General features: G+C 38.8%; 1 protein-coding gene across 2 annotated transcripts in view; it reads right to left on the reverse strand.

Moving 5' to 3' along the window:
• dcc (DCC netrin 1 receptor) overlaps window positions 1-12,956 on the reverse strand; it is a 1,326,174-nt gene that overhangs the window by 322,863 nt on the left and 990,355 nt on the right. For both annotated transcript variants that reach the window (XM_087994379.1, XM_087994329.1), the window contains exon 9: window positions 9,168-9,322. In XM_087994379.1, coding sequence (XP_087850505.1) covers window positions 9,168-9,322 — 155 coding nt within the window. The remainder of the gene's footprint in view (window positions 1-9,167; window positions 9,323-12,956) is intronic.

Here is a 12,956-nt window from a genome sequence, read left to right on the forward strand (position 1 = left end):
TTGGGAATTAAGTTGAAACCCACCAAAATTATTTCAAATTACAACTCAAAGATAATAAACCTGGAGAATTTAACCCTGTTGGTCTGCAATATTTTTCTTTTCTACACTTGATAAACTTAGAGTGTGGATCAGTACCTGGTGCTATGATGTTGTGGCCGTAACAGAGACATGGGTTTCTCAGGGGCAGGAATGGTTGCTGGATGTTCCAGGGTTTAGAGCATTTAAAAAGAATAGGAAGGCGGGAAAAAGAGGAGGGGGGGTAGCACTACTAATCAGAGAGAGTATCACAGCTACAGAAGCTTCCATTGTCGAGGATGATCTGCCTACCGAGTCAGTATGGGTGGAAATTAGGAACAGCAAGGGAACAGTCACCTCATTAGGAGTTTACTACAGGCCCCCCAATAGCAGCAGGGAGATGGAAGAAAGCATAGGTCGGCAGATTTTGGAAAAGTGTGGACGTAGTAGGGTTGTTGTAATGGGTGACTTTAACTTTCCCAAAATTGACTGGAACCTCCTTCGAGCAGAAGATTTGAATGGAGCTGTTTTTGTAAGGTGTGTTCAAGAGGGTTTCCTAACTCATTACGTTGACAGGCCGACGAGGGGAGAGGCCATTCTAGACTTGGTGCTCGGAAACGAGCCGGGGCAGATATCAGATCTTGTGGTGGGAGAGCATTTTGGTGATAGTGACCACAACTGCCTAACATTCTACATAGCTATGGAGAAGGAGAGGATTAGGCAAAATGGGAGGATATTTAACTGGGGAAGAGGAAACAATGATGCGATTAGACATGAATTAGGAAGCATGGACTGGGAGCAATTGTTCCATGATAAAGGCACTATAGACATGTGGAGACTGCTTAAGGAACAGTTGTTGCGAGTGTTGAATAAATATGTCCCTCTGAGACGGGCAAGAAGTGGTAAGATAAAGGAACCTTGGATGACGAGAGCGGTGGAGCTTCTCGTCAAAAGGAAAAAGGTAGCTTACATAAGGTGGAGGAAGCGAGGGTCAAACTCAGCTCTAGAGGATTACAGGCAGGTGAGGAAAGAGTTCAAAAATGGTCTGACGAGAGCCAGGAGGGGGCACGAGAAAGGCTTGGCAGAACGGATTAGGGAGAACACAAAGGCATTTTACACTTTTGTGAGGAATAAGAGAATGGTCAAAGAAAGAATAGGGCTGATCAGGGATCGCATAGGGAACTTGTGTGTGGAGTCTGAGGAAGTAGGGAAAGCCCTAAATGAGTTTTTTGCTTCTGTCTTTACGAAAGAAACGAACTTTGTAGTGAGTGAAACCTTTGAAGAGCAGGTGTGCATGCTGGAATGGATAGAGATAGAGGAAGCTGATGTGCTGAAAATTTTGTCAAACATTAAGATTGACAAGTCGCCAGGCCCGGACCAGATTTGTCCTCGGCTGCTTTGGGAAACGAGAAATGCAAATTGCTTCACCACTTGCGAAGATCTATGCATCCCCACTCTCCACTGGAGTTGTACCTGAGGACTGGAGAGAGGCAAATGTAATTCCTCTCTTCAAGAAAGGAAATAGGGAAATCCCCGGCAATTACATACCAGTAAGTCTCACGTCTGTCGGCTGCAAGGTGTTAGAAAGGATTCTGAGGGATAGGATTTATGACCATCTGGAAGAGCATGGCTTGATTAAATGCAGTCAACACGGCTTTGTGAGGGGCAGGTCATGCCTCACAAACCTTATTGAGTTCTTTGAGGATGTGACTAGAAAAGTTGATGAGGGTCGAGCTGTGGATATGGTGTATATGGACTTCAGCAAGGCATTTGCTAATGTTCCCCATGGTAGGCTCATTCAGAAGGTCAGAAGGAATGGGATTCAGGGGAACATAGCTGTCTGGATACAGAATTGGCTGGCCAACAGAAGACAGCGAGTGGTAGTAGAAGGAAAATATTCTGCCTGGAAGTCAGTGGTGAGTGGTGTTCCACAGGGCTCTGTCCTTGGGCCTCTACTGTTTGTAATTTTTATTAATGACTTGGTTGAGGGGAGTGAAGGATGGATCAGCAAGTTTGCAGATGACACAAAGGTTGGAGGTGTCATTGACAGTATAGAGGGCTGTTGTAGGCTGCAGCTGGACATTGACAGGATGCAGAGATGGGCTGAGAGGTGGCAGATGGAGTTCAACCTGGATAAATGCGAAGTGATGCATTTTGGAAGGTCGAATCTGAAAGCTGAGTACAAGATTAAGGATAGGATTCTTGGCAGTGTGGAAGAACAGAGGGAGCTTGGGGTGCAGGTACATAGATCCCTTAAAATGGCCACTCAAGTGGACAGGGTTGTTAAGAAAGCATATGGTGTTTTGGCTTTCATTAACAGGGGGATTGAGTTTAAGAGTCGTGAGATCTTGTTGCAGCTCAATAAAACTTTGGTTAGACTGCACTTGGAATACTGCGTCCAGTTCTGGTCGTCCTATTATAGGAAAGATGTGGATGCTTTGGAGAGGTTTCAGAGGAGGTTTACCAGGATGCTGCCTGGACTGGAGGGCTTATCTTATGAAGAGAGTTTGACTGAGCTCGGACTTTTTTCAATGGAGAAAAGTAGGAGGAGAGGGGACCTAATTGAGGTATACAAGATAATGAGAGGCATAGATAGAGTCGATAGTCAGAGACTATTTCCCAGGGCAGAAATGGCTAACATGAGGGGTCATAGTTTTAAGCTGGTTGGAGGAAAGTATAGAGGGGATGTCAGAGGCGGGTTCTTTACACAGAGATTTGTGAGAGCATGGAATGCGTTGCCAGCAGCAGTTGTGGAAGCAAAGTCATAGGGGACATTTAAGAGACTGCTGGACTTGCATATGGTCACAGAAATTTGAGGGTGCATACATGAGGATCAATGGTCGGCACGACATCATGGGCTGAAGGGCCTGTTCTGTGCTGTACTGTTTTATGTTCTATCTACTTGAAATTGGCAAGTCTACATCTTTGGTCAATTGAGTTACTGAGGTCATAGAATCATGGAATCATACAGCAAGGAAACAGACCCTTCAGTCCAAATTGTCCATGTCCACGATGCTCGCGAACAATACTCGTCCTCCTTGCCTGCACTTGGCGCATCTTCCTCAAAACCTTTCTGATTCATATTTTTATTTAAATGTTGTAACTCTACCTGCTTCCACCACTTCTTCTGGCAAGTCATTCCTAACTTGTAAAAAAGCTGCCCTTATATCCTTTTTTAAATCTTCTTCCCCTCACCTTAAAAATATGCTCCTTCATTTTGAATTCCCCCAATAGACCCTTGATATTCACTTCATGTGTTCCCCTCCTCATTTTATAAACCTTTGTAAGGTCACTCCTCAACTTCCTATGCTCCAGTGAAAATAGTCCCAGCCTATCTAACCTTCCATTTCTGGAAACATCATGGTAAATCTTTTCTGAACCCTCTCCAATTTATTAATATCATTCCTATAGCATGGTGACTAGAACTGTACACAGTACTCCAGAACAGGCCTCACCAACATTTTGTTCAACGTCAACATGGTGACAAAGAATGAATGAATGGAAACACTTTTTTTTCCCACTGATGGTTATACTGTCACACAAACAAATTGTTTTCTCAGTAAGTACTTTAATCAGCAAGAAGTACTAGAAATCCAGATGGATCGAGGAAATTTTGAACACAAAAGGAGGCAATGTTTTGCAGAAAACAATAAACTTTGATTTAATGTGTTATGTCGATTCTATAAAAGCGGTAGCAGAAAAAAAAACAAATCCAAACAAATTCTAAAGGATTAAGTATGCAAGTAATCAACTCTAATCAGCATAATGAGAGAAATAGATTTGTGACTGAAACATGTATGAATTTTCAATGAGACATTCATTCAAATCAGGTAGTGGTTTCTCTGCGCTACATTGTTAAAATATTACCAGAAAGCCTAATTTCCAGTAGCTTGCTCTTCATACAATGTGGTGCACTTTGGCTGTTAATAAGATTACCAGCTGGAATAGTAATAAGCTATTTAAATGCTGGACTCTGCAGTACTGGCGAGCAGAATTAAGTGTGAATTAATGGAGGCTTCACTGCCCAGCCGCCTCTACAGGCTCTTTTCAAAAGTGTGAAGATGAAAATTATAAACAGGATTTACAGTCCCCAATCTCATTACATTCAAATTCAACCAATGAGACCATCAACCCTCTCTAACTCCCAGTCCTTTCGTGAGATTTTACATTTTAAACAGATGTGGAAGATCGGTGCTAAACTGAAGCTAATCTGTTTAGCCCCCTTTCTGATTCACTAAACACAATTTTTATAAAGTAATTTTAGTAAGTATTAGACATTTCTTCATAATGTGAACATTTTAATCCTGACTAAATCAACATTTTTAGACACATTAGCGCAAATTAAATTAATTCCTATCACTCTCTCACATAATTTTGAATTTTCAATTTGGAACACATTGTTCATTTCTTGGAATGTCTGAATCCAGTTTCTAGTGTTTAACTCTTCAAGTACAAAATTTTGTTTTAATGCACTGTACAAGGGTACTTTCTTTATAGTAGTTTCCAATTTTTTTCATCCAGGTTTGTGGGAACCTAGAAAAGGATGTTCCCATAGCTTAGTTAAATCAGTAGTGTTCTGTAAGTGGCCCAGGACTTGGCCTAGTTAATTTCCATAATGCTAACATCCTTGCCAACATCAAAGCAAAGAAAAAGAAAGTGGGAGCTAATGCTGTTTTCAGAAGATCAGCTTTGTATGTTAGGAAACTTGCAGGCTTCTCAAAGAGCTAAAGGATCCTTGTCACAGAATTATACTCAAATAATGTTCAGCAACAACTATCAAGCTGTATTATTCCTTTGAGATGTACTGTAATACTTTCTTTTGGGCTGATATAAACTATTTCAGCTCAGCTGTTTTATTCCTTTCTTCTCTTCAGGTTTATTAAATCACAGTGGTTTTCATATTTTGTGCTGTAGTTTGGTGCACCATAATAGATCAAACACTCAAGGACAACCTGAAAGGAGAAAAGAATAACTTGTGGAACTAGTGATGCTTTCATTTTTATAAAGGATTTATAATAAGTCTAATCAATTTGGTCAACTGTCATTGAGGCCAATGGTGCAGTGGTGGCATCCATATTTCAAGGTCACAAGCACTGGATTCAATTCCCAACCAGCACTTGTTGACCACACAACAGCAAGTCTCAAACCTCACACGACACCAGGTGATAGTCCAACAGGTTTATTTGAAAACACAACCTTTCAGAGCCTTGCTTTCAGTGCTAGCACCTGAAGAAGCAGCAAGGCTGTGAAAGCTTGTGTTTTCAAAGAAACCTGTTGTTGTCCAACTCAGTCCAACACCAGGACCTCCATATCACAGCACATGTGTTTATGGTTTGCCCCAATGGGGTAATAATCAGTCCACAAATCATTATTCCTTAATCCAGTGTTCCCCAAAGGAGATAAAAGTGTTTGCGTGAGCATGTGCTTTTAAAACGTCTCCTGGCACAGCTGGATATATTCAGATAGTATGACATTTGTAACTGTTATTGTTAATGGCTAAAAAGGGAAGGCTGGTTTTAGATTTTCACTGTTTTGTTTTGAGAAGATTATAGGTTAGTTGACTTTTCTTGTTGCTTTCCTACAGTGCGACACCATTTCCTTTATTTTCCCTCTAATATCAGCTATTTTATCTGGAATGGATCTCTTGTGCTATAAGAAATTTGATATGGAAATAAAAGCAGAAAATGCTAGAAATACTAGGCATCATCTGTAAGGTGAGAAACAAGATGTTATGTTTCAGGTCTGTGAACTTTTATCGGAACTCAGGGTATTTTGTAATGAGCACCAAGGTAAATTTCCAGCACAAAGGATGTGTGTTGATTTAGCATTCACAAAGGGGGTAGATGATTATATGTCAATAACAAGATATTTAAGCAGGAAGATCATGAAGCGGGGATTATTTATTCCAATAGTATCATTCCTTTACAAACATGAAGGGAAATGAAGGTTATAGTGGGAAAACAAAATTATGTCAGAACATTAATCCTGTAGCTCATAGCTGGTTGGGGGTCTGCTTGATGCTTCAAGCTCTCTGGTGCTTTTCCATCAATTACACAACGCCCTATTTCATATCTTAAATGGAAAAAAGTAGATGGCTCAATGAGATTGTGTGTTACCTAGTCAGCATGATAAACTGGAATCTGCTTTCAGGATGATCAGAAAAGAATTTCACAAAGTTATTTTCTTAAAACAACAACTTTTTTTTTAAAAAAGCCTTTGTTTTCATAGTCTGCCAGGATATTTTACACTGAAACAACTTTAAAACAAAAGCCAATGTACTGCTCCTAATTACTACTCTTGGTGGAGAATGCATATTTGTGAACATGAGGTAAGACAAGGAGCAGGGTTAGCAGTGCAATTAGCATTCTACCAACACCAAACAATAGACTATATAAATTTGTGTAGCCAACTTAGAAATTAAGGAAATCTCTACTGGGAATCCACTGCGGCTAGCGTGTCCAGTAAGAAACTCTGCATTCATTTTACCACGTAAACCTCTGTACTCTAATTATTTTTATACACCTCCAGTGGTCTTCTTCAGAGCAAAATTTCAATTTCAATTATTTCAAGAAGCAAAGGGTGGTATCTCTTTCTATACTCTGATAACATCTTTTAGACTGGACAGCATTTCACAAAGTTACCTCATGTGGAATACAGAGATTAGTCTGAAGTAATTAGATAAGGTGTTCAATCTTCTCTGAAGTATTGGGAAAATGAAAACAATAGCCCATATACAAACCCAAGAATGCATGGCAGAACAATTTAATCTTGAGATACAAAGCATTCATTCAAAGCCAGATTCCTATACTTCAGGTGATTATTTCAAAAAGAGGGATCTTGCTATGAGCTCTTAAACGGATTAAAGAGGTAGGCATTGAGTTCACATTTCCATATGGTTCATTGGTATCAGATCCAACCTGCATGTACAGTCAATCATTTTAACAGAAATGATACAGCATTAAGATGGATTACCGTCACATACAGAGATTAGGTGTTTAGAATTCATACTCTAAGAAATTGCAGTAATAACATAATCGATGGGTGCATTATTGGGATTAAAGCACACTGAGCCTTTTAGATTGGATACCTGAGTACGCAAAAAGTAACAATAAAAGAAACTCATTCCATTCTACCCATGCTGAACCAGGAGATCACGATATTCAGCGTACTATCCTTGGCTGGGATTATCTTGTCAGCCCTACTCAACACCAACCAGATTTAGATAATCAAGCTTTCACCGAGCTTTTGAATAACATTACTCATGTTCGCAGCTTAAACATAATGGGTCAAACACATGGACAAGCTGAAGGGAGAAAATATAACTTGTAGAACTATTGATACTTTTGTTTTTTTATACAGGATTTATACTGTCATTCTTTAGAGCCCTTGTATGTTTTAAAACTTTATAAACATTGGTGATGGAACAAATTTCATGATGTCAGCAATGCATCAATTCAGAATTTTTCTGATGACTTAATGAAGAAACATACAAAATACACAGTTTAGGAAACTCTCAAGTTTAAGGATCGATGTTGAGTTAGTAGGTCTCAAACAATTATGGTAGCATTTCATGCAAATATAATAACCTGTATTAAAAGGTAACTGATGAATGAGTTGTGATTGCTAAGAATTAAAAGGTCTTATCCGTACAGGTTTACAAAGAACGCTGTAATGGGTGCAATGCATATGGATAAGACTTACGTTGTTGTGGATTAGTGCTAGTTGCATCAGGCTATTATGATTTATCAAGCTCTTAATGGCTTTTGAGAGAATTTAGATGGACATGCTACTCTGTGATCTATACTTGAAGTACTGAGCTTGCTAATCATATGGCAACTGTTAATATTTCACATAAGTCTGATTGGTGAATAGCATGAATGGAAGTAGTCATTAATTATCAGTTGTTCCAATAAAGACCAGATAGTTTTGACATTTTACAGCACTTTAATTCATGGTTAGCCTGAGATGGTTTTGTTGGAGAGGGACGGGTTTACCTTTACTCAAATATGGTTATGTCAGAAACAGTGTTGTCCAGGCTGTGCTTATGTATATTCCTAACTTTGATACATTCTATGTTCAATACTGCATGATGGGCTTTATTTCTAACTAATAGAATACTCAGGGCCTTCAAAAGGGACTGATCATGAAGATAATTTCAGCAAGACACATTACACATTCAGTGTTTTTTTTTAGATTAGATTACTTACAGTGTGGGAACAGGCCCTTCAGCCCAACATGTGTTCCCCTACTTGAAGTAATCAAATGTATTGAGTAGAGACCGATCCATATGATGTTTGAAAACATAAGCACCAGATACCCAGACCTTCATTTTCTTTCACTTCAGTATAACACTTGATCTTAGTGACATTGGAAATTGGATGGGTTTACTTTGAGGATTGAAGGGAAAAGCGTGACAGAGGTCATGGGCTTACATGGGTTAGTATTAAGTTAGCATAGAGGGTATGAGGAGCGATGATGAGTAGAAAGACGAGATTATCATAGAAGGTATGAAGAGCCAAATGTAGTACATGCAGGAACATATTTGGCATGGACATTATGAGGGGCCATGAGGAGTGGAAGGGGAAAAAGGGAAGGGCATTAATTGGTTTGGGTGAAGCTTGTGGAATATGTGGGAGTGATGTCTAGAGTGTTAATATTTGTTTTACAGCTTTTATTATAATTGGACTGAGATCCACAGCGCTGAAGCAGATCCTTTAACAGTCTGCCTTGGCATTCAGCTGCCCTTGTGGCTGCCTTGGCACTGTGATGTCATATCTGACTCCAGTTTTCACTGGATCACCTTGATTAAAAATACAGCATTACAGGGCAATTCCACCCTCCAACCACCCACCACATCCCTCACACCCACACCCACTCTCACTCCCTCCCCCCACCCCCTCAGTCAGGTTTGGGAAATCAGGAATTTTCCTCACACAATGAGATTTCAGTCTTGGATATCAATGGATAATCCTCATCCTTCAACATACACACACACTCGCATATATATAAATATTTATATCTTCTTATCATAGGGCATTGCCAAGTAAAGTACTTTTGACAAAATTATAACGTATTATTGTAATAATTCAGGAGTTTACCTACAGTCATGAGAATATTTCACACTAAAATTGTCAGTTACTTAAATTACTTACACTCGGGCTGAGTCGATACTTTAATCGGTTGTGAACTTTCCCCTGGTCCAAAATCATTGTAGGCTACGATCCTGAACAAATAGGTTTCTTCTGGCTTCAAATTTCCAATGGTAAGCTGCAGGTCTCCATAGTGGGAAGTATTCAATGCACGCTCCCTGATTTTAAACCAAGAGAAAATGGGTGCAGCTTAATACTGCAATGTTCAGCAAGGAAATAAGTCACACTATCATCTTCATTTCATATTTAAGAACAAGTTTGATGAGATGGATAACTCTGTACTATAAAGGAATGATTAAAGCTTGCAAATAATCACAGAAAACATTATTCCAGGTCTATGCACTATCCTTAAGCTATTTGTTAACACCAGCAATATTTGAACAGTGATATGTTCGATTGTACTTAAATATGTACTTAGCTTTCCAAAGCAAGTATTTTTAATCACCGCTGGATATTTAAGTAGTGTCTAGGCAATATTCAATACTTGTATTCCTTATAATACTATATTGTGAAAATTTAATTTGACACATATATCTCATTGAAAAGAACTGGAAGAAATCAATGAAATCAGAATGCATTTTGAAATCAGGAAGAGAAGTCTGGTATGAATATCCTGCCTGACACATTGACAAAGTATTTGGAGAAGGTAACAAGAGGATAGATAAAGGGGAAGCAGTGAAGTAATGCACTTGGATTTTCAGAAGGATTTTAATCAGGTCCCACACATTATGTTACTTATTAAAATAAGAGGCCATAAAATAGGAAGTAGTGCATTAGTATAGATAGAGGATTGACTAACAGAGGGCAGAGAGTTGGGATAGGAGGGCATTTTTAGGATGGCAACCTGTAACTAGTGGAGTGCTACATGGATCAGTTATGGGGTCGCAGTATTTACAATATATATTGATGACTTGGATGAAGAAAGTGAATGTGCTATTGCCAAGTTTGCGAATGACAAAAATAAATGAGAATTAAGTGGGCAAAAATGTGGCAGATGGATTATAATATTGAAAAATATGAGGTTATGCAGCAGGAAGAATAGATTAGTTGAATATTACTTAAATGGAGAAAGACTGCAGAAAGCTACAGTACAGAGGGTTTTGGGACACCTCATCCATGAATCTCAAAAAGCTAGCATTCAAGTTCATTGGGTAATAGACAAGGCAAATGGAATCTTAGCCTTTATTCCAAAGGGAATGTAGCATAGATATGAAGAGGTTTTGCTAAAACTATGCAAAGCAGTAGTCAGACCACAGTTGAAATATTATGGGATCCTTTTCTAAAGAAAGATATGATGACACTAGAAGCAGTCCAGAGAAGATTCACTCAGTTGATCCCAGGTATGGAGGGATTGTTTTATCAGGAAAGGTTGAGTAGGTTGGTCCTGCACTCATTGCAGTTTACAAGAATGAGAAGTGACTTTATTGAAACAAACAAGATCCTTAGAGGACTTGATAGGGTAAATGTGGAACACTTGTTTCTCCTTGTGGGAGAGTCTTGCACTGGAGGGCTTAATCTCAGAGTAGGCAATCACTCATTTAATACAGATATGAAGAGAAATTTCTTCTTTCAGAGGGCAATGTATCTGTGTAACACTTCTTCTTAGAGGGGTGTTAAGGCTGGGTCATGAATTGTATTCAAGGTTGATAGAGACATATTTTAATCAGGACGAGAATCGATGGTTTTGGGGCAAAGGCAGGAAACTGGATTTCAGGACTATCAGGTCAGCTGTGATCCATTTGAATGGCAGAGCAGATTCAATGGAGGAACAAACTCTGCTCCTACTTCCTATGGTTTTAATAATAATGAAGGAAACTGAATTTAGAAAAGTATTAAGAAACAAACATTAAGAAATAACAAAAAGAGAAAAACAAAATTAAGGAATAACAAAAAGGGAAATTGCAAACACTTGAACTCTAAAAGAAAAATAGGAAGTATGAGAAACATCAGGGTCAGTCAATATCTGAAAGACAGAAGCTTTGGTGAAACTTCTCATCTGATGCAGTCAATAAAGTATCTTTCTCATTCAAACGCAACCTGTGTACTGTAAGCAGTTTTGGTGACTTTTACAAAAGTGTACAATTCCAAGTGATTATGTTTATCTCTTACTCATAGCACATTGTCGGAGTTAAAGTTTGATTAGTGGTAAGGTTCAGTAAATAATTATATTTATTACTTTGTGCAGTTTCCAAGCAATAAAAGATTACTCCTAGATATGTTACAATGTGTAATTGGCTGCCTTTGGGGAAGAAGTGATTTACCTGAGATTTCCATTCTGAAGAAGAGATGTAATAACAACTGAAGAAATCTCCCATTGTAGAAGTAATGAACAAACATTATTTACTCTGTTTAGTTGGAACATTGTCCATAAATAGCAATTAATCATTACAAAGAACAATATAGTGGCTGCCTGAATCCTTTTATCCAGAAATAGCGCATAGTACAGGTAGAATAATGAATGCACGTTTTGTTACTCTTTGCAATGGACTATCAGGAAATTTATTACCAGTATAACTGACGGAGAATTTCAGAAATAAATTGCATAACCTTTTCAGTCGAGTCAAATGCAAATGAAATAGCAGAATGACTGAAACCTGGCAATAAGGCCAATAGAATGTTATTGACTGACAAAAAATAAACTCCTTTGAAACAGGTAAGAAATCAAAGGTTGGGGGCTGGGTAGTATTGTTAGGGGTGGGGGACGGGTGCTCCTTGCATGATTATAAGGAAGAACAGTTCACAAAATACTAACCATAAAAGAGAAGACAGACTAAGAGAAAGGATGACAGACTGAAAGACACAAAGATAGATGAGTATAGATTTAAGTACATAATGGCAGCCAGTAAATTAATACTGACTTATTCAAAACCAGCAACTTCTGTTCAAATTGCATCTGTAAATCTTCACATTATACAACAAAATTTGACATCTCGCCACTAAAAAGGTTACTAGCATAGATGCTAAACACTTTGTCAAATGGGTAGATTTAACGATGCATCTCAAAAGAAGGGAAGAAAAGTATCGAGTTACAGGAAGTAATTATAATTAGGGATTCTCAAAATGCTAAAATACAAGGATGTAGACATGTCAAAGAATGTGGGGGAGCTTGGGATGGGAATAGGGTGAGGCCATTAAAGCATTTAAAAGCAAGGATAAAATTTTTTAAATCTTACTGGTCAGTGAGTGTCAGAGAAAGGGACAAATGGGATTTGGTGAAGGTTAGAAAATGTATTGGAGAGCTTTGAACGATTTCAGGGTTATAGTGGATAGGATTCGTAAGATAAACAGTACATTGACATAATCAACACAGGAAATGGCTGAAGATTCTGTTAGCAAGTGAGCTGAGATGGGTCAAAGTCAGACAATTATAAAGACAAGGAAGAGTGTTCAGGGCTTGAGTAGAGTATTAAAAGGTGGAAGTGAGGACTGCAAATGCTGGAGATCAGAGTCAAGATTAGAGTGGTGCTGGAAAAGCACAGCAGGTCAGGCAGCATCGAAGGAGCAGGAAAATCGATGCTTCGGGCAAAAGCCCTTCATCAGATTCCTGATGAAGGACTTTTGCCCGAAATGTTGATTTTCCTGCTCCTCAGATGCTGCCTGACCTGCTGTGCTTTTCCAGCACCACTCTAATCTAGAGTATTAAAAGGTTAGCAAACAAATAGATCCAGTAGACAGGAGACAATAAGGACTGCAGATGCTGGAAATCAGAGTCAATAAATATAAGCTGGAAGAGCACAGCAGGTCAGACAGCATCTGAGGAGCAGGAAAGCCAATGTTTCGGGCCAGCAGACA

Source organism: Chiloscyllium plagiosum, unplaced genomic scaffold (genome assembly GCF_037043375.1).
Source record: "Chiloscyllium plagiosum isolate Xiang-an unplaced genomic scaffold, Cpla_swu_hap1 HiC_scaffold_1, whole genome shotgun sequence".
Taxonomy (NCBI): domain Eukaryota; kingdom Metazoa; phylum Chordata; class Chondrichthyes; order Orectolobiformes; family Hemiscylliidae; genus Chiloscyllium; species Chiloscyllium plagiosum.